This window comes from Archocentrus centrarchus, chromosome 5, assembly GCF_007364275.1.
Source record: "Archocentrus centrarchus isolate MPI-CPG fArcCen1 chromosome 5, fArcCen1, whole genome shotgun sequence".
Classification (NCBI taxonomy): domain Eukaryota; kingdom Metazoa; phylum Chordata; class Actinopteri; order Cichliformes; family Cichlidae; genus Archocentrus; species Archocentrus centrarchus.
In genome coordinates this window covers 453884-481152 of record NC_044350.1, presented here as the reverse complement: position 1 = coordinate 481152, position 27269 = coordinate 453884, and the positions used below count along the sequence as shown (strand labels likewise).

The 27269-nt window shown below is 41.4% G+C and overlaps 2 protein-coding genes across 7 annotated transcripts in view; one reads left to right on the top strand and one right to left on the bottom strand.

Moving 5' to 3' along the window:
• Positions 1-1139, bottom strand: part of usp48 (ubiquitin specific peptidase 48) — a 31654-nt gene extending 30515 nt beyond the window's left edge. Inside the window, exons 1-2 of one of the 4 annotated variants that reach the window (XM_030729924.1) lie at positions 1010-1139; positions 439-576 (exon numbers count right to left, since the gene is read on the bottom strand). In XM_030729924.1, coding sequence (XP_030585784.1) covers positions 439-572 — 134 coding nt within the window. In that variant the 5' untranslated portion in view covers positions 573-576; positions 1010-1139. Of the gene's footprint in view, positions 1-438; positions 957-1009 lie in introns of those variants that run through there. The other 3 variants (XM_030729923.1, XM_030729922.1, XM_030729925.1) reach the window with 3 other exon arrangements.
• Positions 1140-3077: 1938 nt separating this feature from the next.
• The window catches only part of camk1ga (calcium/calmodulin-dependent protein kinase IGa), a 37480-nt gene continuing 13288 nt past the window's right edge, over positions 3078-27269 (top strand). The window contains exons 1-6 of one of the 3 annotated variants that reach the window (XM_030728583.1): positions 3078-3212; positions 6930-7041; positions 9414-9539; positions 9772-9846; positions 25019-25157; positions 25451-25574. In XM_030728583.1, the coding sequence (XP_030584443.1) occupies positions 6956-7041; positions 9414-9539; positions 9772-9846; positions 25019-25157; positions 25451-25574 (550 nt within the window). In that variant the 5' untranslated portion in view covers positions 3078-3212; positions 6930-6955. Of the gene's footprint in view, positions 3213-6929; positions 7042-9413; positions 9540-9771; positions 9847-25018; positions 25158-25447; positions 25575-27269 lie in introns of those variants that run through there. The other 2 variants (XM_030728582.1, XM_030728584.1) reach the window with 2 other exon arrangements.

The window sequence follows — 27269 nt, the reverse complement described above, 5'->3', positions numbered from 1 at the left end:
ACTTTACTGTTTCACACTTTGGCTACATTTTTCGTAAACAAAGCAGGTTGTGATAATGTGGACAGTTTAATGGTGGTCTAATACATACAAAACCACCCACACATTGAACTGTGCCTGCTATATGTCGGTAGGGGCCACAGGGCACCATAAGTAATAATTCTATACTGTAACGATAGGAAATGGAGCCGACTGTCACGAGACACTACCTTGTGAAGTGTCTGTGTGTGAGCTAAGTTGTGTAATGTTGTATTCCAGAGTGGCTCTTTATTAGTTTTCATATAATCTACAGAACTGTCCGACAAGCCATGAGGAAGCGAGTGAACCGACCATTAAGCCCTTAACTTTAAAACCTAATGTACTTCTACTAATTATGTTTTTAATGACACGTGCTAGCACAACAAACGCATAGTTTTTTAAAAAAAAATGTTAATACTGTACCTGCAGGTGCCTCTTTTGCAGGCCGGGAGGTTGATTCGGTATGCTAGCTCGATATGCTCCTGCCCGATTTCTTCTGGTTTTACAGTTTCCACCCAACGCCAAGCCGCTTTCTCCAGCTGTATGCGAGGTGCCATAATCCTACGAAGTAATGTCAACCTCTGTCACACAAAAACTCAAATGATTCAAGTTAGCCAAACTGTAACCAGGAATGCTAACTTAGTCGGCTAGTGGGAGCTAAATAAGTTATCGCTGGCCATGGCTGGTTTCTTAAGCAACCTACGGGCAGCCAGCTAATGCTAGCGTTGTCTCATTACCCATTTAAACGTTAGTTGTGAGCCTATGACTCCACAATATAGCAACGCATAAATTAAAGGAAGTCGATAAGTTAGCATAAACAATATTTGCAGGATAACGTCAGAAGTAAGAGCTACACTCGTACTAATGTTAGCTAGCTAGCTAAAATGTAGCCCGATCGGCTGTGTTAGCAAGCCACTTTCCTCTGTACTTTCTATTTAACGCTCCCTGACGTTAACGTAGCAAGTTTATTGTGTTATGGTCAAATTTCTCGAACCTTTCATACGTGCAGCTGTATCATCAAAAATATTTATGTATTTTTTTTTACATTTTATTCAGAGTTTATTTTAGATTTAGCGCCCTTGCGTCAGTTTATAAATAAATTACTTCTACGCTCAAAATCAACACGACGTCAAAACGTGACGTAGGCGATTCTTTGGGGTGAGTGATAGGAGGAAGGGACACGCGTACACCGGCAGAGGGGCCTTCTTTCTGTCTTAATTTGAGATTCATTTCAAAATTTTGCTGCCTGTGATATAGAAACGTTTTTTACTGTGTTATATATGGTTATTTTCCTCATTTACTTTAATTCTCAGTTGTTAACTCTCAGCAAATAATTTATTCTTAATTCTGAAACCTCTTGATGTATAGCTGATTGCTATGGAAAACCAAGTCAGACGGAAAATGCATTTTAAATCTAGTTCTAGTTAGACTGAAGTCTGTCAAGCCTGCCACAGTGCGATGCGTATTTTGACAGCTATACTATTTAGCCAGGGGTTAAAGCTTTTGTGCAGGGTAAAGAAAATAATTAATTAATGTTGATGCTTAACAGCATTCGCATTATTGTTATTAGAAATACGTTGTTCGATGTACAGACCAATGACTGTAGAAACATTCAGTCATTGGTATACACTGTGATTAGCCAACCTAGGCCCTGCACTACGAAGCGAGTTCAACATAAACAGGGTATCTGTCTGTTATTTGGATTCACTTAACATTAACAGTAAGGATAAGCGGTCACACGAAACTGGTTATCACAACTCTTTAAATTAACCCAGGGTTACTTAATCAAGGTACAAGCACGTTGGCAGCATTTAACCAGTCAAATTGATTATTGTACCATCAGCTAAACCGGCTGTATCTATCATGTGTATAGATGTAATATCTGGATTAAAAACGAAACCAAAAATGAATAAAGATATTCATGTCAACTTTTGAGGGTTTTTAATGATTTTTTGTAATATGATGTATTTAATATTGCAGTCACCTTGGTTAATTTGAGCAGATTTGTCCTTTAATTTCTGTGGCATCCTTCAGCGACTTTAGATGAAACTTCACAGCAGGTAGAGTGGATAAGGTAGAAGATGAATCCACAGAAACTTTTATGTCAGTTATCAAATAATACGTTTTAATGATTTTTAAAAAAATATATCATATATGATATATGTGATATATGACTTTATTCTGTAGGTTCAGAACTGACAATTTATAATTACAATTGTACCGTCCTATAACTTATGCCTGATTCTATTTATTCTAATTTTTTGTAGGCATAATAGCCACATATAAAATTAAAATCAGCAGAAAAGTAGTACAGGTCATGGTGAAAAAGTTGATTACAGCAAAATTCACACGAATAAAGGAACACATTTGGGGGGGGGGGGGGGGGGGGGGGGGGGGCTTCTGGTGAGTTATTTCTCTTAACTGCGCCAAAATAATACACTAACTTTGTCTTTAAATGCATAATATAATACATTTTATTGTGATACGTCATAGTGCTTTGCATAACAAGGACACTTATATAAATCAAAAATAATTACAGGTTGTTTTTAGTCCGTTGAACGGAAATCAGCAACGAAGGAGGAGCACTACCATAAAACTTAGGGTAGAAGCGCAAAAAAATTTAAGCGGCGGCTTAGCTGCGGCTCAGAATTGACGGCTTATTTGACCGCGGTCTACGACAGCTGGGATAGGCCCCAGCCCCACTCCAACACCTTTACATAGTTTTATCAGAATTCATTCAAAACTTTTAGAGCTATCGTGTTTACAAACAGAATGACACACACGTACGCACACACGCAAACGTTACCAAAAAACATAACCTCCTTGGCGGAGGTAATTACAGAAACGTGTTTTACTCAAATATGAATTCATGTAACGAATAAATTAAAAGGAAATGTTTTTTCTGAATGTAGCAAAGCATTCAGTTGCAGTTTCATAAAATAGGAACAGCCACTTTACTAACTGGCCTTTAATTGTGCAGCTTCATTTACTGCATGATGAGGCTGTATCCGGCGGGATAGCGCAGGTTCCATGCCTCTTGGAATGGGATAACTGTGTGGGCAGAGAAATGGGCAAGACTCCGCCCCTGCTCAAGAAGAACCGCAGTCCACCTGAAACAGATAAACGCTTGGACACCTCTACCAACTCTGCGCCGTTCCTTAGATAAAAGCTACATTTATTTCACTTCTTTGTCTAAGGTAAGGGATTTTCTTGACGTCTTTAAACTGTGTCGATTCTGTGTTCTTCTCACAGCAAATTCTAATAGTTTGACTTAAGAATTATAATGTAAATATAGACAAATTTAACGCGACATTTCAAGAAACACTCTACTCTTGTCTCCAGCTGAAATAAATAACACTTTATGTAATCCGTTGAAAAACTTTTTAATATTTTCTGCAGCTTGCTTTGTTCTAGTGTACTTTAGTGTAACTACTAAAGAACAAAACAGTTAAATCTTAATCCAATAATGTCTTAATAATAATCGTTTTAGTCTTTTAATTTATATCATATCATCTCAGTGGTTCGATTCCTGAACTGCTTCTTTCTTTCTTTTGTTCTTTCTTTAAATAAATGTTTTCCTTACAAAAGCTAAGGAGAAGGGGTGACATTTAGAGCTTCAGAGACTAACATAGGGTTGTATTAATGTTGATGGAAATATTTGTCTAGCAGCATACAAAGTTGTAAAATATCCTGTTATTGTATTTTATCAAATGTTACACACATGAAATCTAAAAAATATATACATGTCATAACTTTACTTATGAGTAATGATGTGCACTGCCAACTACTGGTGCATTTCATAAAATATTCAAGGAATTTAGGTTTAAAGGCCAGGATAACAAAACAACCCTGTTTTTGTCCTGGAACCAGTACAGGAGGAAACGGGAAGGCAGGGTGAATGCCTGGGAAGATTAAGTAACCATTCGCCTCTCTAATCTTTTGCCATTTTGAATCCTGTGTCACGGACAGGACATGGGCTTTACTCTGTGAGAACTGACCTTAGGCTTGGACATGCAACTATTTATATAACAAGAACACAAGGGGAAACTGGGGTGACTTCTTTAAGGGTTGTGAAACAATCCTCAGTGGTATAACACAGGTTTTTAGGTAGGGTATGGGTTCAGTTCTCCATTCTACACAAGCATTCAAACAGATTTCCTTTCTATTTAATTTTTTTATTTGAATGAAAAAAAAAAAATCCTGTCCATTTCCCCATCTCCAGAGTGAGAAATGGGCAAGCTTGTTTGTTAATAGTAATGTAATACTGAATTTGCAGGGCTTTTGAAACTCAGAATATTAATTTTAATTATACATTATACATTTTATGTGCTTTGATCAGTTTCAGTGTGATTTACATAGAATGCATCAAACCTTCACATATTTACTTTGTTGAAGGATACGAGGATATTATACTCACTGAGTAGCTAAATAAATGTAAAGGTGTTTACTGTAATGATTTATTTCAACATCATATCCATTCAAACCTGACTTTTTCTACAAAGGTACAGTGCATCCCATCTTTCTTACTCTGACCAGTTTTTAATTCAGTTTATTTTGATACATCCAGAGGCAATTAATGCAGTAAATAAACTAAATTTGTTATACAGAGTTAGACATGAAAAATATACCAGAATACACCAGAATGCTGCAATACACAGACTGAAATTTACTGAGTGACAAACTTCAGCTCAGCTTTCACTGCACAGCCTGCTGCTCTTTCATGCGGATGCAGCCAGCTATCAAACCCGTGGGGGCAGCTTATGCATTGATGTACAAACTGTAGTGTGGTGAACAGCCACTACTGGGAGGCAATTGAACATCTGACTGTTAAATGTCGGCCACATTATCTGCCTTGTGAGTTTGCAGCAGTGTTTGTCATGGCTGTTTACATACCGCCGGGTGCTAAGGCTAATGAGGCACTGAAGGAGCTACACAACATCCTTAGGTTGCTTCAGAACAAGCACCCAGAGGCATTTTATGTGGTATTGAGGGGACTTTAACCATGTAAACCTGACAGACATTCTGCCAAAGTTTCACCAGCATGCCGCTATACAAACACGGGGAAATAAGACACTGGACCACGTTAACACCAACAAACGAGACACGTACAAATGCCTTCAGGTTTGGTGACTCAAAGACACTCAGGAGGGCCAGAAGAGAGCTGACAGCTGGCATAAAGAGGGCCAAAGCCACATATGCTCAGGAGATCCAGGGACTCTTCTCCCAGGAGCTACGTGGCATGTGGAAGGGCATCAAGTGCATCACAGACTATAACTCCAGAGATGCACAATGCCCTAGGGACCCCTCTCTGCCTAATACCCGCTTTGAGGACCCCACCACCCCCTCCAATACCGACTCACCCCACCACCCAGATAAGAACCCCTCAGTGTGACCCCAGCAGAGGTGAAGAGGATTCTACGGAGGATTAATCCTCACAAATCTGCTGGCCCAGATAACATCACTGGCCAGGTGCTAAGAGACTGTACAGTCCAACTCTCTGGGGGTGCTGATGAACATTTTCAATGCCTCCCTCATACAGGCAGCTTTCCCTACCTGCTTAAAGACTGCCACCATCTGCCACATCCTGAATCAGGCCTGAATGACTATCAGCCAGTAGCTCTCACCCCGATAGTCATGAAGTGCTTTGGAAGACTGGTTATGGCCCACATCAAGGACACCATCAATGTCACTGTGGACCTACACCAATATGCATACCCGAAGATACAGTCCATGGAGGACACTATCTCCTCTGTGGTTCACACTGCACTCACCCACCCGGAGTCTAAGGACTCCTATGTCCGTATGCTCTTTGTGGACTTCACATCAGCCTTCAACACCATCGTTCCACAGAACCTGGTGCACAAACTCTTCACACTTGGACTGAGCTCCTCCCTCTGTAACTGGGTCCTGGTCTTCCTGACGAACAGGATGGAGTCGGTGAGGATCCATGACGTCTTCTTCTCCCCCATCATCCACAGCACTGGCTCCCCCCAGGGCTGTGTGCTGAGCCCTCTTCTGTTCACCCTGTTCACATATGGCTGCTCAGCAAAACACCCAGGCTATCATATTGTGAAGTGTGTGGATGACACAGCAGTGGTTAGATGCATCGCTAACAATGATGAGTCCGGCTACAGGCAGGAGGTGGAAGACCTGGAGGGTTGGTGCAGAGAGAATAATCTCTGCATCAATGTGGCAAAAACAAAGGAGATGATCGTGGACTTCAGAAGAGTCAGACACCCCCTCCTCCCCATGCACATTGAAGGATCTGCAGTGGAAGTGGTCCCCATGGACAGGTACTTGGGTGTTCACCTAAGTAACGACCTCACGCAGGGCAACAACACTTCCAGTCTGGTCAGGAAGGCATACCAGTGCCTCTACTTCCTCAGGAGGTTGAAACGCGCTGGACTCAGAAGCTCAGTCCTACAGATATGTGGTGGAGAGTGTCCTGGGGTCCTGCATCACTGTGTGGCACAGAAGCTGCTCTGCAGCAGAGAAGAAAGCTCTGCAGAGGGTAGTAAAGGCTGCACAGAGGACGGCTGGAGTCAGCTTCTCCACCACCACTGACATTTACATCTCCGGATGCAGGAAAAGGGCCACCTCCATCCTGAAGGACCCCACACACCCAGGCGGGGGGCTGAGGAGCATTAAGAACAGGACCACCAGACTGAGGAACAGCTTCTTCACTGAAGCTGTAGGACTGTTGAACTCTGGTGGGGCTGTGTTGCTGGACTGCTCTCACACAACTCTGCATACCGGGAAACACTGGAACATGAGGACAGAATTTCATTCCACTGCTTGCAAATGACAATAAAGAATCCTTGACTCATCATATTGAAACGTGTTGCATGGTATGGCGTATAAGTAAATGTTTACACTATTGGAATTATTAATAATTGATGTGATCTATGGTTTAGGAATCTACGGCAACATCAGAGCCAAGATGGGGCAGAAAGATATCATTTGCAACTGGAAGAAAAGCATCAGTAACATCAAGGATGTGTTTGACTTCAAGGGGAAGATGGGTTCGTAAGTACTGCTTATGTTTGTCTTTATTGAAGGTAACGGTTCTATATGAGAGAGGTTTGGTTGAGAGTACAACTACCTCAAAACATTGTTGACTTTCATTAGTTTTTTTATTTGTCTGGTTGTCAGCAAGACCACACATAAATTACCAGACTGAATTTCATGAAACTTTGCTGAAAGATGGAGCACAGGCAAAGGGAGAACCCATTTATTACTGGATCACTTTCTTTAAGAATATGCTATGGGGCTTTGGCCTTGGTGAAGGATGTGTTCAGTTCCTTCCTAGTTTACAAAGTTGTATATTGTGTAGCTGAGGGTGCTACTTGAATAGACCATGCAGGAGTCGGGATGCATTTGTTTTCTTACATGAACCGCTTGCAGATAATTTCTCAAAAAGTTCAGGGCTGCAGTGCATGTGTGAGCCTATGATTGGTTAGCACTGTTGGATCACAGCAAGCAGGTTCTGGGTTTGAACATTCTGATTGTCTGCCGCCTTTTTATGTGTGGTTTGTATGCTTCCTGCTCTTCCTCTGTGGGTTTCCTCTGGGTACAAAGGTTAGGTTAATTGGTGATTTTAAATTTTATGTAGGTTTGAATGCAAGGTAGCTAAAGCTCTTAAATGCATAGAATAAAGTGCTGTAAGAATATGTAACTTGAAGTGTAAAGCACTTTGAAAAGTTCTAGAATTTGCAGCAATTCCCCAATTCTCTGTGAATAGCACACATAGCCATGACAATTTTCATATTGCCAAAAGATCAGGAAACTGATCAAGTGGCTCATTGTTAGACAAAGGTGGTAGTTTCTATCATCATGCAACTCTAATTTTCATAATTTTAGGGAAACCTTCAATTACCTGAGATTGAAGAAGTCACTTGGATGAGTTGTATCCCAGTGAACGGAGTCAGCTTTCTAACTCCATTTGCAAAAACTATAAATCATCCATTAGTGCTCTATAATCCTCCTCCTGTCGGTCACTAATACATCCAACCAGTGCAGAATCATTAAAATTTCTGTAAGTGGCATGTCTCAGACTTGTACTGAAAGATGTCTACAAAATGAACAGGAATGGAGACAGAACAGGCTCCTGTGGAGCTTCTGTACTACTCAGACAGAGCACCGCCCATTCTCACATACTGCAACATGTCTGTCAGGTATAATCCACAAGATAGTGGACGTGTTTACTGACATTTCCTGTATCTTCTCTCTTACTGTGTTAAATGCACTTGAGAAATCAGAGAAGGTGACCCTTGCTGTGTACAGCCATTACTATCTAAATGGGAGTACTCTCTCTGCATCATGTAGATAATTGTGCCGTCCACACCCAGATTTGGTCTATGTGCAAACTGCCGAGGGCCAAAAGATGTTTTCACCTGTTGTCTCAGGTGGGCCTAGACAAGCCTCTTCATCACCTTCATGTGATGTGAGGGCAACTGGTGGATAGTTGTTAAGCTCTGATGATGTTGATTTCCTTAGTACAGGAACCAGACAGAATGTTTTCCATAACACCAGTATTTTATTAGCGTTAGGCTTATGTTCCCGTTAGATGAAATTTTTACTTATTTGACAAACCCAAATGTAAATCTTATAAATGAATGTATAGAGCTGATTGGAAAGGTAACATCTTTTAGTTTTTGAAACTATGTTTATTTCATATAGTGGCTAAAAAGTGTTTTGCTGGTAATCTGCAGTGTAGTCACAAAGAGTAACAAAGAGTTGTTAAAATAATGGTAGGAGCTTTCCTGCAGTTTTAAAGCTGCTTAATAATCCCCCTCACCATGGGGTGTGAATGAGTCAGGCTTCTGTGTGTGTCTGAGATTTGTGAATGCTGACGTCAGAGCAGCAGTTTGAGAACATCCTAGCACTACTTCATTACAGGATTAATGGCTGCCTGCACATGTGAATGGGTGTACTGAATGTATATAAAGGCAGGTGTTATGAACAGGTGTCGGTGTCTGAGCGTGTGAGTGAACGCATACAAATTTAAACTCATAAGAGTTGGACTTGCTTTTGTTTGCCAGTTTCTCTTTGCAGTGCCCCCAGTGGTCAAATTATATTATTTTTTTTTTTTTTGGGGGGGGTGGATGACCCCAGGAAGTGGGACTGCAAACCAGATTTGTTCTACACAAATGGAAATGAACTGGCATTCATACATTACTATTCTAGCCTTACTAGCCACTCAAAGCATTATATTATATAAACCATGTTTGCCCATTGATACACACCCATTTTAACAGCACTTTTTTACACTTAAACACTTAAAGCACTTATGTGCTTTAAGTGTTTCATTTGTCTCATAACCATACCTATAGCCAATTTGGAATCAACAGATAACAAGGATCTAATTTGTCCTCACTGCTTTTGCTATTTTTGTGCAGAGGGTCATTTTCAGAAGTTTTCATGGTGAGGGAGAAGAAAACCGGGAAAATGTATGCCCTGAAATGTCTGAAGAAAAAACATCTTGCTCATAGCAACCTGGAAAATGAAATAAATGTGCTGAGGAGGTAAAACACACACATATGCACACTCAAATTTGCAATATCCTTTAGACTCAGTCAATTACAGCCCTCTGCTTCATGTGAATTTGCATCTAATTAAACATGTTGTTCTTTCTGTTGCCTAAAACAGGCCTAGTCTGAGTAAAAGGTTAAAGAGAATAACAGGCAGCATCTGTGAACATATGACACTGACCCCAAAAACAGCATCGAGCTCTCTTTCTGTTTCCTACTATTTCAGGATAAAGCATGAGAATGTAGTGGGACTGGAAGATTTCTATGAGAGTCAAACACACTACTACCTGGTCATGCAACTGTAAGTGGAATCATTTTGTTTTGCAAATTTTCCACACATTACCTTGCAATAATGCAATATTGGCAATATGTCTCACTGTGATTGCAGTGAAATTGAACATTAATAAGGAGCACTCCGAGAGTGCTAACCTCTGCCAAGACAGCTCACTTTCTGGGCAGTATTTACTTTTAAGGGAATAGTACTGTATTTTGTATATATACATTGCATTTTCTTTGTTCTTTTTAAGCGTACTTTAAGAAATTTGTAGCGCTGTAAAACCATGACAGACCATGACAGTTCACTTTGATTATACAAACATGTAGTAGTAGGATAATAGATACTGATTTGTAAATAACAGGACATGAATAACTTGAGCTTATTGTATAATTGTCACGTTTGAAGCTGTGGTCAGCAAGGCAGAGGCCCTCAAAGCAGGACTCATGAGACACAACTAAAATTAAACTTAAGATTTATTAATTAAACTTAGGAGGTAGAAAGCTGGATGGGAGCCAGCTATAGAAAAACGCAAAACTTGAAGCACACAGCAGGAGAAACAAACGATGACCCAACAAGAACCAAGGAGAAACATGGACAATAAATACACAAAGGGATAATGAGGGAACAGGCAACAGGTGAAGGGCACAGCTGAACATAATTACACAGATGAGACAAGGGGTAGCAAAACTAAACACAACCACACAGGACGAAAGGCTGTCAAAATAAAACAGGAAGTAACCAAACAAGGTACACACAGACTTGACACATAGAGGGAACCTAAAAATTATCAAAACAGAAACCGAAATACCGGAAAGAGAAAACATGAGACAAGGGACAAAGACATGAGAAACAAAACAGACACAGGAACACTGACCAAACAGGAGGACATGGAAATCAAAACATAACACAAGCACCAGGGGCCTATTCCAGGAAGCATGTTCAACAAACTCTGAGTTTAAAAAGATAATCTGAGTTGATCAACTCTGAGATTGGCAACTCTGAGCTTCCCGTTCCAGAACAGCTGATCAGAGTTAGTTCAATCAACTCTGAGTATGTTCACCCTGAGTTAGCGCGTGTGTGAATAAGGAAAGAAAGTCATCATCAATGGAGCTCTGATACCTGGAGTCACCATGGCAACAGGTAAATAAAGAGCAGAGCCTCAATTTTAATCCAATGGATGGATCCAATGGTCACTTTAATCAGCCTGACCCACTCTGTCATCATCAGAGACAGAATAAAAGTTTGTTATAAAATATATAATTTCTTTTATAATATCTGCTGTCATTGTACTGTTGCACTCAATGTGACCCCGTGTCCTATATTGAGATTCACAGCCAGCTAAACGCTCTCTTACATCGCTTCCTCCAAGGAACAGGCACGTGTTGTAGTTGGACAGGATTTAACGTAAAAGAGTGTGAAACTGAAACAATACAAAATACAGAAAAAGTACTCAGTAAACAAATTATAATATGTCCACTTAAATCAAATTAACATCTCCTTTGATATATAAGGCACATTAAAGGGTTCATTTCAACTTAGCGGTCACATTACAGGAATTCAGATCGGATCTCACTATATCGACACATACCACATAACATCTCAAACTTATTTCAGTAATCACATACTTAACATCTTACAAACACATACAACCTTGAAACGTACTCATATTGCCACTCAAAGGGATGTGAAGGAGCGGATGGTTTTGGGTTGGCAGAGATGCACCATGCTTTCTCTACCTCCTGAGAAAAACTACTTCCGTTCACTTCTTCTATTTACAAATCAGCCCAACATAGCACATTGTGAAAACCTGTGCCCCCCACAGGCTCGGAGAGACAACAACACAAAAAGAGTTCCAACACACTCCCCACCTGGCATTATTGTAAGAATGCCACTATAATCTATTTAAACACTGAACTAATCTCTTAGAGACAAAAGAAGGATACAGTCCGAAAAAGGGCTATAGAAGATCTTGGTAGTCTTGTCATGTGTAACCTTCACTTCCACTTTCCTGACAACTCCATCTCTGCTCGGAAGGGTCTTCACAATGACTCCCATAGGCCATTCATTTCTTTTCAGTTCCTTGTCTTTTGGAAGGATCATGTCCCCTTCCTTCAAGTTTGGTTTGTTGCGCTGCCATTTCTGACGACTCTGGAGCATGTTGAGGTATTCTTTCTGCCATCTGGCCCAGAATGTGTCAGCAAGGGCTTGAACTCTCTTCCACTGATGTTTATACATGTCGGCCTTGGTGAAGTCCCCAGGTGGAGTTGGGATTGGACCAAGCTTCTGGGTGAGTAGAGTCAAAGGGGTCAGGATCAAAGGGGCCTCTGGATCTGAGGAAACCGGTACCAAGGGCCTCACGTTAACAATAGCCGTGACCTCGGCCATTAACGTTGTCAGGACCTCGTGAGTTAGAGTAGGGTTCCCTGCTTGTAGGAGCATTGAGTCTAGGATGCGTCATGAGATGCCTATCATATGCTCCCAGGTCCCACCCATGTGAGATGAGTGGGGAGCACTGAACACCCAGGAACACCTCTTTTTGTGTAAGTAGTCCTCCACACTTGTCTTACCAGGCTTGGGAGGATCCAGCTTCAGTTCCTTGGAGGCACCAATGAAATTGGTTCCGCAGTCTGATATTAACTGCTTAGCGGGGCCCCTGATTGCAAAAAATCTACAAAGAGCATTGATAAAACTGGATGAGCTCAAAGTTTCAATCACTTCAATATGAATGGCCCTTGTAGACATGCAAGTGAACAAGACAGCCCATCTCTTGCTGTTAGTTTGACCACCTTTAGTGCGGCGTGTTGTAACATCCTACGGTCCAAATACATCAAGGCCAACAAAAGAAAATGGTGGACTACTCTGTAAGCGGTCAGCAGGCAAGTCTGCCATAATTTGTTGCTCTGTTCTGCCTCGAAGCTTTCTGCAGGTGACACATTTGTGTATTACACTGCTGATGGATCTCTTAGCACCAACTATCCATAAGCCACTTGCTCTCACAGCTCCCTCAGTGAAGTGTCTTCCTTGGTGCTGGACGGCTTCATGGTGATACTGAATGAACAGTGTAGCAATGTGATGCTTTCCTGGTATCAGAAGAGGGTTGGCTTCATGACTTGGCAAGTTGGACTCTGCAAGTCGTCCTCCTACACACAGCAAGTTTTCGCGATCAATCATGGGATTAAGTTTATGAAGGGAACTGTTGCGTGGTATGTCTCGTTTTGCCATGATACACTTTATTTTTTCTGCGTAAACTTCATGCTGGACACACCTGATGATTGTGTACTCTGCTTGAGTTAAAGCTTCACCTGTGACACTCACCTTACAAAGGTGCCAGCTGCTACAACCGCCACCATCTTTGGACTTGAAACTGTGAGAGATGTGATGGAGGTAGACCACTGCTTTGACAAGGGAAGTCCATTTTGAAAACCTTTCAAAGCAGGATGAACCTAAGGCACCTGGAGCAGTTGTGGTCACAAGCACAGTCACATTCTGTCGAATTTCAACATCTAACTCTGGATCGACAAGTTCAGATTGGCCTTTTTCTAGGGAAATGCTCCCATGGTTGAGAAGAAATGCTGGGCCGTACAACCATGAGGTACTAGCAAGTTTCTCTGCTGCTACAGACTGGGAGCCATGATCAGCGGGATTGTGGTCTGTCGGTACATATCTCCACTGGTCTGGTAGGGAAGACAGCTTGAGCCTCTGTACACGACATCTCCGACATCTCCACAGCAAGCACTGCTGTTCAAAGCTCTAATTGGGGAATGGTGAGCTCTGGTACAGGAGCCAGTTTGGCCTTACCCATCACAAACCCAACTTTTTTGTGCCCATCTTCACGTGTGACCTTCAGGTAGGCCACTGTTGTGATGGCTTTCTCTGAGGCATCTGAGAACAGACAAAGCTCGATGAAGGTGGCTTGTGAGATGGAGAATGTGACATAGGTACGAGGAATGTGTAGGGTTGTGAGACTCTGTAGTGAATCGTGCCATCTTCTCCAATCATCATACATGTCTTGTGGCAACGGGCTGTCCCACTCAAGGTTCCTGCTGGAGAGCTCTCTGAGAAGAAGTCTGCCTTTGATGGTTACAGGTGCAAGCAAGCCAAGAGGATCGAACAAGCTGTTTACTGTCAAGAGTACACCACGGCGAGTGAAGGGTTTCTGCTCCTGTGGAACATGGAATATAAACGTGTCCGATACGGCATTCCAACTCACTCCTAAGCTGCATTGGACTGGAAGCTCATCAGTTGTTAAATCGAGATCTTTGATATCTTTGGCCCTATCCTCAGGGGGGAAAGCATTCACTATTTCCACTTTGTTGGAAACAATCTTGTGGAGACGTAGATTTGAGAGGGCAAGCATTTTTTTGAGCTCTCTGTAAGACGTCAATAGCCTCAGCTTTGGTTGAGAAGGACTTTAATGCATCGTCCACATAGAAGTCTTTCTCTATGAAGTTTTGGGCATCAGTTCCGTATTCACTTTCTGCCTCCTTTGCTGCCATTCTCAGCCCATAGATCGCCACTGCTGGGGAGGGACTGTTACTGAAGACGTGAACCCTCATTTGATAGTCTACTACCTCTTTGGTGAGGTCGTTGTCTTCGTACCACAGGAAGCGAAGGTAATCTCTGTGATCTTCCTGGACTACAAAGCAGTAGAACATTTGTTTGATGTCAGCAGTGATGGCGACAGGTTCTTTCCTGAAGCGAAGCAGCACACCCAAAAGTGTGTTGTTCAGGTCCGGGCCAGAAAGCAGTATGTCGTTGAGGGACACTCCCATCAAACCACATGCTTGAATCAAACACCACACGTATCTTTCCTGGCTTTTGTGGATGGTATACACCAAATATCGGGAGATACCAGTTCTCTTTGTATTTGTTGTGAGGTGGTGCAAGTTCTGCATGTTGGTTGTCGAGCATTTTCTGCATGTATTCAACAAAGTGTGCTTTCATTTCTGGTTTCTTGTCGTGCGTACGTCACAGGGACATGAGCCGCTGGTAGGCATACGACTGATTGTCAGGAAGTTTGCGTCTGGGGGTTTGAAATGGGAGTGGTGCAACCCAGCTGTTAGTGTCAGAATCCTTCCATCTTCTTCAGGAAGATCATGTCTTCAACAGAATGAGCGATCTGATTATCTTTATTGGTGCGACAAAACACAGCCTCTCCTAAATTCTCAGCTGTGAGCTTTTCGTGTGGATGAACAGGTAGCAATTTATTGGAAATGGTTTTGGCTTGGCTCAGACTAAAGTCCTCCTTCACACTGAAGCGACTGTTGCAGGGAGTGAGATAGCTTGGGCGGCCATTGTCCAATACATGTGTTTTCAGAGCGTTCACTTCACTTGGCTTGTGAACGTTGCCAAGACACACCTCACCGATGATGACGCAGCCCAGGTCAAGCTTCTGTGCAAATGGGTCATTGTGTTTGCTGTTAATTTGCTCCCTGTGAGCTCTCAGAAGGTTTCGTCCTATTAGCAACAGTATATCTGCACTTGGGTCGAGAGGCAGTATTTCAGAAGCTATTGCTTTCAGATGGCAGTGGTGTAAAGCAGCTTTTACAGTGGGTATCTCTTCCCTATTGTTGGGGATGGCATTGCACTCTATGAGAGTGGGGAGAGGAAAACTCATTTTTCCATCTAATGACTCAACTATGTAGTCACACGCTCTTCTACCAGTCACTTGTGTTATACCACTACAGGTTTTCAGTGTGTATGGTTCAGTTAGGCCTTGTATATCAAATATGTGAAAAAACTCTGTCTTTGCAAGAGACTGGTTGCTTTGATCGTCGATTATTGCATACATTCTTGTCCATCAGGCTGCTGTCTAGATGTTGTCTCGCTGACCTTTGGGATAGACTTGCACCAAGCAGATCTTAGAACAGGATTTAACTGCGATTTCGTTTCCACTTACCTATGTACATGTGGCAGTAACATCTGAGTCCTGTGCATTTGTTTGCTCCCCGCCATGCTCTCTATGGAATGAGGGAGGCTTGGACATTTGTGGAGCGGGGCCAGGGTGAAGAGCTGCCAAGTGTTTCTCACTGTCGCACTCTTCACACTTAATCGTGACGTACAGTCTTTCTCTCGGTGGCTGGTGGAAGCAAGGCAGCGATAGCAGATGTTATTGTATTTGAGCAGCCTTTTCCTGTCGTCAAGCAGCATAGTTCTGAAACCCCTGCATCTTTTAAGTAGGTGGGGTTTGTGATGTATAGGACACTGTCTTTTAATGTCTTCACCTGCTTCTTTGGTCCTGGATCCCTCTGATGCTACATCTGTCTTGTGCACTGTGACTGATAGCTTTTGGTTGTAGTTACCTCTTGATTTCCCTTTTTTGTAGCTGGATGTGTGATTGATATGCGAGAGAGTCATTGTGTTGAAAGTTGTGGCGAAGCTTGGGTCATTCCTTGCTTTGGCTTGACCTTTCACAAATTCCACAAAGACTGAGAAGGGTGGGAAGCTAACATGGTGGTCTTTTTTAAAACTTTGAACCCACCATTGTCCATTTCTCTTCAGATGGAAGGGCAGCTTCTCCACTATTGGGCCTACTTCCCTGGCTGTGTCAAGGTAACTTAACCCTGGTAAATATCCATCTAGTTTTGCCGCTTGGAGTTCACACAGCAGATCTGACAGATCACGAAGCTTGTGTGGTTCTTTACTAGAGAGCTTTGGAAAGGTTTGTATCCTAGCAAACAGGGAGTTTTCTATTGCCTCTGGTGAGCCATAACATTCTTCTAGTCCCGACCATATCATGTTCAAACCGGCAGGTGGATGCTTTATGTTAATTGCTTTCAGTCTCTTGGCATGTTCAGAAGACTCAGGTCCCAACCACTTTGAGTAGATTCATTTCTTCACTGGCTGTAAGGTCCTTAATAGGGTTTAATCCCGGTACCCGGGATTCCCGGGAAATGCGATCAGAACCATTTCCCGTTTCCCGGGAAACGTTAAGACGGGAAACCGGGAAAAAAGTCGCATTATATAGCCTATAAAATATGCCTGTGGAACAGTGTGCATTGTGGACAGCCCAAGTGGCTGAGCCTTTATCAATGCTGTGTGGAGATGAACCGTATTGTTTTGCACCAGCAATTGTAAAATAGCTTGGTATAATTCCATGTACAATGCAGGAATATTCAAATCATATTTGTTAAGGGAGTGTTGAGGAACGATACAACACCGCATAGCTCAAGCACTCGAATGCCGAGATGTAGGTTTTATTGCATCAATCAAGCCAACGTTGCCCCCTACTGGGCATAACAGGACATAGCTGGAAAGCTACCTCTACAATATTAAAATAGGTTAAGCCTGACACTGGCTACAGAAGGCCTAATTAAAAAAAAAAACAAAAAAGACTTTTCCCCGGGATTCCCGGGAAATGACTCATCTTTTCCCAAGATTTGATTCATCTCATTTTCGGGAAAAATATTAAACCCTAGTCCTTAATGGTACTCTGAATCTGGCAAAGGTAACTCTTTGGCTTATCATCAAATTCCGACAGTCCTCCAGTTACTAGCTGGCTCTTAGCTAGAAATCTGGCTAGGTCACTCGTTGTGCTGTCAGCATTATTGTGTGGGCTTAGTCCCCGTTGTGGCATAAACGGGTATTGCATCAGTTCTTGTTTGGGACTGCGAGGTGTGTACACTACTGGTCGTTCACATTGTTCATTTTGATAATTGCTGTCATCATGCTGAAATGTATCTCTATTGTCTTGAGCCAGGTCAGTATAATTGTGCTTATTCACATACTCACTCACTTTTTCCTCTGGGGTTGTTTGTTGAGCCAAAAATGTCAACTCTTCCTTTGGTTCCGCTATGCCAAATTGAGCTGCTGCTGCCTCCATCACCTCTACTTTAGCCACGGCTGCATCAGCTTCCTTTTGGAGATTGAGTACGTCGAGAGACGCTTCTAAACGGGCCTTTTCTATCTTAATGCTCATCTCCTTTTCCGCGTAGGCTAATCAGGCTTTTGCTGCTTGCGCTTCTGCTTGTGTCCGAGCTGCCTCCATACTAGCTTGGGTTGAGGCTGATGACTTACTTGAACATCCTGTTGATGACCTAATGGTAAGTTTCCCCGAAGACTTTGCAGATGCCACTGAGTGAGTGGACTTTGTTTCCTCGTTGCCTTGCTCTTCAGCATCTGATTTCTCCATGGTCAAGTTGACTGCCACTCATGGACCCTTGTCGAGTGCTATGATTTCACTGTACTGTTGCACTCAATGTGACCCCGTGTCCTATATTGAGATTCACAGCCAGCTAAACTCTGTCTTACATCACTTCCTCCAAGGAAAAGGTACGTGTTGTAGTTGGACAGGATTTAATGTAAAAGTGTGAAACTGAAACAATACAAAATACAGAAAAAGTACTCAGTATACAAATTATAATATGTCCACTTAAATCAGATAAGCATCTCCTTTGTTATATAAGGCACATTAAAGGGTTCATTTCAACTTAGCGGTCGCATTACAGGAATTCAGATCGGATCTCACTATATCGACACATACCACATAACAACATCTCAAACTTATTTCAGTAATCACATACTTAACATCTTACAAACACGTACAACCTTGAAACGTACTCATATTGCCACTCAAAGGAATATGAAGGAGCAGATGGTTTTGGGTTGGCAGAGATGCACCATGCTTTCTCTACCTCCTGAGAAAAACTACTTCCGTTCACTTCTTCTATTTACAAATCAGCCCAACATAGCACATTGTGAAAACCTGCACCCCCACAGGCTCGGAGAGACAACAGCACAAAAACAGTTCCAACACAGTTATCATTTACACAACTTGAATTTCATCAGATGAAGCTGAATCCTAATTTTACATTTGATTTATAAAATCTAATTATTCAGCTGCAGCCTGATGGACAAAATGCAGGAAACAGAAAGTGAAGATAGAAATGTGGAGAAACAGCTCAGACTGAGTTTACTGATCAACCTGTGTGTTAGAGACTGAGACAGCAGCAGACCCCGAGGGAGGAGCTGACCTCAGGTCAGTTTGTTATCTAATAAAAACTGTTTTTGCTGCAGTTCATGACAGTTCAGTTTATAAACATTTAATTGTTTAAATAATTATTCAGTAAAAATGTAATCTGTTGATCCAGTTTAACCATTTTTTATCTGATCTAAGATCAGCTTCACTGATCTCTGACAGCCACGGCAGAGATGTTTCACTGAGTTACTGTTAAAGGTCAGAGGTCAGTCATAGTTTCATATTTAGCTGAAAACATTCAGGGCAGTTTTCCAAGTCTGTAATGAATGTGAAGATTTAACAATAAAAGCAAACACGTTATAATGAATGTCTCAGCTTTATAGATTTGAAATATTTCAGTACAGTTTGGGAGGATGAGACATTTTAATTAAAGAATGCAGATCGTGGCGGGAAAATGAATCCATTATGAACAGATCCAGACTGGATGAGCTGGGAAATGACTGGAATTTGAACTGGATCTGGACCTTTTCCGGTCTGAATCAGTGTTCCTGATCCATTTGGAACCTCCTGCTGTGCAGGTGGACTTGGACACAATTTGCAAATCCGTTACAGAGCCTATGATCACCGATTTAGGTGATTTTCAGTGGAAAATATGTTGAGATTCATACTCTGAATTTCATCAAAACTTTCAAAATGTTGATTTAAGTCACTTTAAATCCATTTAGTTCAGTTTTCAAGTCTTCAGATTATTTCAGCCTCATCTTCACTCAACATTCATATCAGCTCCAGGATCCAGACATTTTCCCATCAGTGATCTTTTACAACATGACCAATGATCGATCATTGATCACTGATCAGTGTCTAAAGCTTCATACAGTGTGATGTACTCACAAGTTTTATATATGTATAGATTTAGATGTGTGTATATAGCCAAATTATCTCATTAGGCTTTATATTTTTATGCCTTTAGTGTATGTTATTTTGTTTTGGTTTTATTCATTTAAATGAAACGGTTGCAGCTGTAACAACAGAAACTTCCCTCTGGGATCAATAAAGTATTTCTGATTCTGATTTCTGATTCTGATGTAACAGTGATGCTACAGTAACTACAGTAAATGTTTCAGAGGAACTGACTGCCAGTCTGCCAGCTGCAGCTGCGCTCATTATAAATCTGTGACATCATCGCTGTCCCCATTTTTACAGCCTGTTGACGAGTGAACGACTGTAAAAGCTTCGTGTTATGTACAAAAATAAAGAACTGTAGAAACATAAATGTCTGCAGATGAATTTGCTGACACTCTGAAGGCCACTTTATGAATGAGGAAATGAATAACAGTGTCAGACAGGTGGTTCAGGTGTGGCAGGAGTCAGAGAGACACTCAGAGTTTGTTGGATAAAACCTGTCAGCAAGCAGGTTAGGTTCACAGAGTTTGTTACCCCGGTAACTGACTCAGAGTTGGGGTTAGGGCTCTTTCTGAAATGGAAAACCTGAGTTTCCCTCATTTTATGGTTAACAAACCCAGAGTTGTAGCTAAACCTGCTTCCTGGAATAGGCCCCAGAACACAGACCATGGAGAAGACAGCATGAGGGAAACAGGAACTAACACAGATAACTAAACAGAAAACAAAGGCAAACTAAAATTCTAATACATAACTACAAACACAACTCAAGGAAAGATAAGGCACACTGGGCAAACGGCCCAGGATCATGACAATAATATATACTAGAGTAGCTGCATAGTTAGTTTGAAATATTTTCTATTATCCCTTGAACAAGAGGTCAGAGGTTAAATCTCAAATGTCAAATTTAGATGCAAACTATAATGTGATATTTAGAATCTGCATACCAGTCTCTTTTCCTTAATGTTGCCAATACAAACAAAGGCAGTAATATTTTAAACATTGTTTTAAAGTTAAGACATTTTATGGAAGTTTAATAGTTATTTCAAACCATCATCATGTCTATTAGACACCTTTGGCATATATACTGTAGCCAGGAACTGAACCACCAACCTTCCGATTAGTAGATGACCTGCTCTACCTACTGAGCCACAGCCACCCTAAATGAAATAGCTATTGTACTGGGCCCTAAAGATCTTAGAAACATGATGTCTAACCAGACATTTACTCTGGATGGCATTGCCTTGGCCTCCAGTAACACTGTGAGGAATCTTGGAGTCATTTTTGACAAGGATATGTCCTTCAATGCACATAAATGGACTAGTTCTTATATAGCGCTTTTCTACTCAGATATGAGCACTCAAAGCGCTTACACAACACATTTTACATTTACCCATGCATACAAGCACTTCCATGATTAATTAATTAAGCTAAGTGCTTTAATTATCTAACATTCACTCACATTCATACTCCGACGGAACGGTCGGAGAGCAACTTGGGGTTAAGTATCTTGCCCAAGGATACATTGGCATGCAGCCTGCAGTAGCCAGGAATTGAACCACTGACCTTCCAATCAGTAGGTGACCTGCTCTACCTACTGAGCTACAGCCACCCCGTAGTCCTACATATTAAACAAATATGTAGGACTGCTTTTTTGCATTTCTCTGATATTGTGTTTCCTTCAGGGCAGCATGGTGGAATAGTGGTTAGCACTGTTGCCTCACAGCAAGAAGGTCCTGGGTCTGAATTCACCTTGCCCAGGACCTTTCTGTGTGGCGTTTGCATGTTCTTCCCATGTTTGCATGGGTTTTCTCCGGTTTCCTCCCTTACTCCAAAGACATGCACTTAGTGGGGTCAGGTTAACTGATAATTCTAAATTGGGCATAGATGTGACTATGAATGGTTGTCTGTCTCTCTGTATGAGCCCCGTGACAGGCTAGTGACCTCTCCAGGGCCCTTCCTCTTGCCCTATGACAGTTGGGATAGGCTCCAGCCCACCCGTGACCCTGAAAGGATAACTGGAAGAAAATGAATGGATGGCTTCTCTTGATTACCTCCCTGTTAAATCCAGAATTGAATTAAAAATCCTTCTTCTCACATACCAAGGTCTTGAAAATGGTGCCCCATCCTAGCTTAAAGACCTCATAGTACTATAGCACCCCAATAAAGCACTGCACTCCTAGACAGCAGGCTTACTTGTGGTTTTCTAGGGTATTTAAAACTAGAATGGTAGTAGAGCCTCTCTAACCCATGCGCAAATGGGAAGAACATGCAAACTCCACACAGAAAGGTCCTCGCCATGGTGGAGACAGACCCAGGACCTTCTTGCTCTGAGGCAAGAGTGCTAACCACTGTTAAGTGTTCCTTCTTCATTCATCTTTTTTCACTCAGTGTTTATACACTACTATGCATTTAATCAGTAATAATCCCTGCCTGTCTTCCACACCACCTGTCTCTCCCCTCACCTCCAAACAGTTGGGGGAGATTGCTGCCCCTCCCCGAGCCTGGTTTTTCTGGCGGTTTCTTCCTCTTAAAAGGGAGTTTTTCTTTCCCACTGTCGCCATTTGCTCATAGGGGGTCGTTTGATTGTTGGAGTATTCTCTGTATTATTGTAGGGTCTTTATCTTACAATATGAAGTGTTTTGAGGTTACTTCGTGGTGATTTGGTGCTATATAAATAAAATTGAATTGAACTGAAATTGAATTGAACCCTATTTGACCTCGAAGAAGAGGTCAAATGTGACATATTTAAAATTTTTATATGGTACTTTCTATACGTTGACAATACACACCTCACATGTAAGAATTATACTTTATTAGTTATAAGGGGTTTTTTTGGTCCAATTTTAACCAATAAATCATTAAGTTGACCTTAAAGATCTTGGTGGTTATAAACCAAATTTGAATGTATTTTTAACATGACCACAGTCTGCACCCCTACAGAACTGTTGTGTTTACACAAAAGACATGCACACATGCAAACACTAACAGAAACATAACCTCTTTGACAGAAGTAATAATACTAGTATATATTGTGTATGGTATGGTATGGTATAGGCTTTCTCTCTAAAATTAGCTTGAATTCATGGTAAAGTTTGGCAGTATTGCCAAAAACCCGCACTGAAAAAATTAACACTGCTGTATATTGCTCCTTAATATCATTAACTTATTAAAACATCCTTCTTTGTGTTACGGTTTGAGAAATACTATTACTTCTCACTATTTGACATTATTATACAGCAGAAAACCTGTATCAGCTTGTAATCATAATATTAATTAGTCATTATTATGATTATTTTGGTCATTATGTAGAGTTTTCCAAATGCTCAGTATTAGAATTCAATAGATAATCACAGATAATCAATAGATAATTACAGATAATCACTTGCATTATATACACTATATTGCCAAAATTATTCACTCAGCCATCCAAATCATTGAATTCATATGTTCCAATCATTTCCATGGCCACAAGTGTATAAAACCAAGCACCTAGGCATGCAGACTGCTTTGACAAACATTTGTGAAAGAATGGTTGTTCTTAGGCACTCAGAAACTCACGTAGATGCCACCTTTGCAAGAAGTCCAATTGTGACATTTCCCTACTACTAAATATTCCACAGTCAACTGTTAGTGGTATTATAATAAAGTGGAAGCAGTAGGGAACGACAGCAACTCAGCCACAAAGTGGTAGAACATGTAAAATCATAGCGCAAGGTCATTTGATACTGAGGCACATAGTGCACAGAGGTTGCCAACTTTCTGCAGTCAGTTGCTACAGCCCTCCAAACTTCATGTGGCTTTCATATTAGCTCAAGAACAGTGCATAGAGAGCATCATGGAATGGGTTTCCATGGCCAAGGAGCTGCATCCCAGCCTTACATCACTAAGTGCAATGTAAAGCATTCTAGAGCAGTGAAAACATGTTCTCTGGAATGACCAATCACACTTCTCCATCTTGCCATCTGATGGATGAGTATGAGTTTGGCAGTTGGCAGGAGAAAAGTACTTGTCTTATTGCATTGTGTTAGTGTAAAGTTTGGTGGAGGGGGGATTACTGTATGGTGTGTGGTTGTTTTTCAGGAGTTGGGCTCGGCCCCTTAGTTCCAGTGAAAGGAACACTTAATGTTTCAGCATACCAAGACATTTTGGACAATTTCATGCTCCCAACTTTGCTGGAAGAGTTTTAGGGTGGCCCTTTTCTGGTCTGACATGACTATGCAGCAGTGAACAAAGCAAGGTCCATAAAGACATAGATGAGCGAATTTGGTGTGGAAGAATTTAACTGGCCTGCAGAGTTCTGACCTCACCCAACTAAACACCTTTGGGATGAATTAGAGCAGAGACTGTGAGCCAGGCCTTCTTATCCAACATCAGTGTCTGACCTCACAAATATACTAATAGAAGAATAGTCAAAAATTCCCATAAACACACTTCTAAACGTTGTGGAAAGCTTTCCCAGAAAAGTTGAAGCCATTAGAAATGCTAGTGGTGAGCCAAAATAACCATTTTGGGGTAAAGAAATTTAGAAATTCTGTTACCCATGTAGGTATTTCTAAGTTCAGTTGATTGAGATTGAGTCTTCCCTGTATGATAGATTTCAATTGCTGATATTCCAGATTTTTTTTTTGTTGCTGATTTCATATTTTGATCATATGGATTAAGAATGGGATGTCACTCAAGGTCATATGCATGTGAAGGCAGATGAGCGAATACTTACAACAATACAGTGTATAAAAACACAAAATAAGTGAAAAGGGTAGGCTTTAACTTTTCTTTTCAAATATATTCTAATACATATCTTTATCATTTATTAAAAATGATTATCATTGCTGGATGTCATCACATGTCTAAATTCTTGCCACTATCCCATGGATAATGGAGAATATGGATGTTTTTCTATAACTGCTGTGAGTGTTTTTTTCTTGGGCTGACAGATCAAGTGCTCCTGTTATCTACGGGTTTTCTTCTTTTTCTCATGGTTTGTTATCTTTTCTTTTTGGTATTAGCTTTGATGTCAGAACTTTTCATTTTTACTGTGAGTGTGTTTCTCAGAGATAATAAATGATATTCACCAGCTCCAATTCTTCAGTTTATTTCAGAAATCTTTGTATAATTTGGTGTGTGGACTTATTTTTTGTACATGGTAACAACATTAAATAAAATAGAATAGAAAACACTATATACATAAAATATATATCAAGGATCAGAAGTTTCTTATAAGGTGATTAACGCATTATTGAATGCAGCCATTGAGTTTTAAGTATAAGTTATCACAACATTTGATGAATTTATCCAAACCTGGACTCCTACACCTTAGTGTATAGTCCTGCAGAAGTTCTGAAGATAGAGGCACTCAAGATTCTTCTGTCCATACAGGGTATCAGGTGGGGAGCTGTTTGATCGCATTTTAGACAAAGGGGTTTACACCGAGAAGGATGCCAGCAAAGTGATCAATCAGGTGTTGCAAGCTGTCAGCTACCTGCATGAAAACAGCATTGTACATAGGGACCTTAAGGTAAGGCACACACATGCACACACATAAAGATAAACTATAACATATAACTAGACAGATTTTTATGCACTCACAAGAAAAATGAAAATCCCAGATATTAAGACATTTGGTAAAACGTCTTCAACAGATTTTTGGTGAGTGTATTAGAAGATTTTAGGTATATTGTTAAGATGACAGGTACAATTTGAGAACATCTGGCCTACATGTTGGCTAACATGGACAAGTCATGCAGTGATGCATTATCACATCTTTTTACATTTTCTTTATTTTGTGACTTGCTTTTTCTCTTCAAGCAGCCTGAGAACCTGCTGTACTATAGTACAGATGAAAATGCCAAGATTATGATCAGTGACTTCGGTCTGTCTAAGACATTGGAGCATGGTGTGATGTCTACAGCATGTGGAACACCAGGATATGTTGGTGAGTAAATGGGGAGAAGCATACACAAACTCTGTTTCAGTGCTCTGTATACTTGATATGATATACCTAAAAATTATATATTTTCTAATTCCCCTCTCCATTGATAGATCACTCATAATTTGTCAGTGTGGAAAATAATTTGTTACTGTCTGCTACTGCCTTATAAAAGCTTTCAAAATCAGTACTTGCTCTTATTGGGCCTCTTTCACAAATGGTGTACACACACTAATCTATGATTCGTGGATATTTTTGTACCTAAATTTGTTCATACTAGAACAAATTAAGAATTCCCCCTACATAATGAAGGGCTGGTTGTCTTAGAAATTTAAACTGAATACTACTACTAGTAGTTGCATTCAGTCATTATTGACAGTTTACAAAACTTATCATGTGGGAGCAGGGAAAAATTAGCCAATTTCATAAATCTGATGATTATTTTATATAAGTATATATATATAAGTATAAAAATGTCACATCCAAATGTCCGCCCGTTAGTTGAACCTCAGATCCAGGAGGAACAATGTAGTTTTCGTCCTGATCACGAAACACTGGACCAGCTCTTTATCCTCTCAAGGATATTTGAGTTTGCGTGAGAGTTGCCCAACCAGTCTACATGTGCTTTGTGGACTTGGAGAAGGCATTCGACTGGCATTCCCTCGGGGTATCCTGTGGGAGGTCCTGCAGGAGTATGGGGTGTCTGGCCCATTGTAGCAGACCATTCAGTCTCTGTACAACCGCAGTGAGAGCTTGGTCCGTAAAGCCGGTAATAAGTTGGATTCCTTTCCTGTGGGTGTTCGACTCCGTCAGGGCTGCCCTTTGTCACCGATTCTGTTCATAATTGTTATGGACAGAATTTCTAGGCATAGTCAGGTGACGGAAGGCTTCTTCCTTGGTAAATGGACTAGTTCTTATATGGCGCTTTTCTACTCAGTCTGAGCACTTAAAGCGCTTATACAACACATTTACATTTACCCATGCACACCCATTCATACAAGCACTTCCATGATTAACTAAGTGCTTTTAATTATCTAACATACACAGGCATTCGCACTCCAACGGTTGCGTCGGAGAGCAAATTGGGGTTAAGTATCTTGCCCAAGGATACATTGGCATGTAGCCTGGAGTAGCCAGGAATCAAACCACTGACCTTCCGATCAGTAGGTGACCTGCTCTACCTCTTGAACTACAGCCAGTCCAAGGTGGCTGTAATTCTGGTGGCCTCAGAGTCTCATCTCTGCTCTTTGCAGATGATGCGGTCCTGTTAGCTTCATCAGGGGGTGGCCTCCAGCTTGCAGTGGAAGGGTTCGCAGCTGAGTGTGAACGGCTGGCATGAGAATCAGCACCTCTAATTCTGAGGCCATGGTCCTCAGCCGGAAAAGGGTGGAGTGCGTTCTCCAGTTCAGGGATGAGTTCCTGCCCCCAGTGGAGGAGTTCAAGTATCTTGGGGTCTTATTCACGAGTGACGGGAGAAGGGAGCGGGAGATGGACAGATGGATCGGGGCTGCTTCTGCAGTGATGCGGACGCTGCACCGGTCTGTTGTGGTGAAGAGGCAGATTAGTGTAAAAGTGAAGCTGTCAATTTACCGGTCAATTTACGTTCCTACCCTCACCTATGGTCACGAGCTTTGGGTAGTGACCGAAAGAATAAGATCGCCATAGGCGTAGCAACCCGGGGGGACATGTCCCCCCCAATAT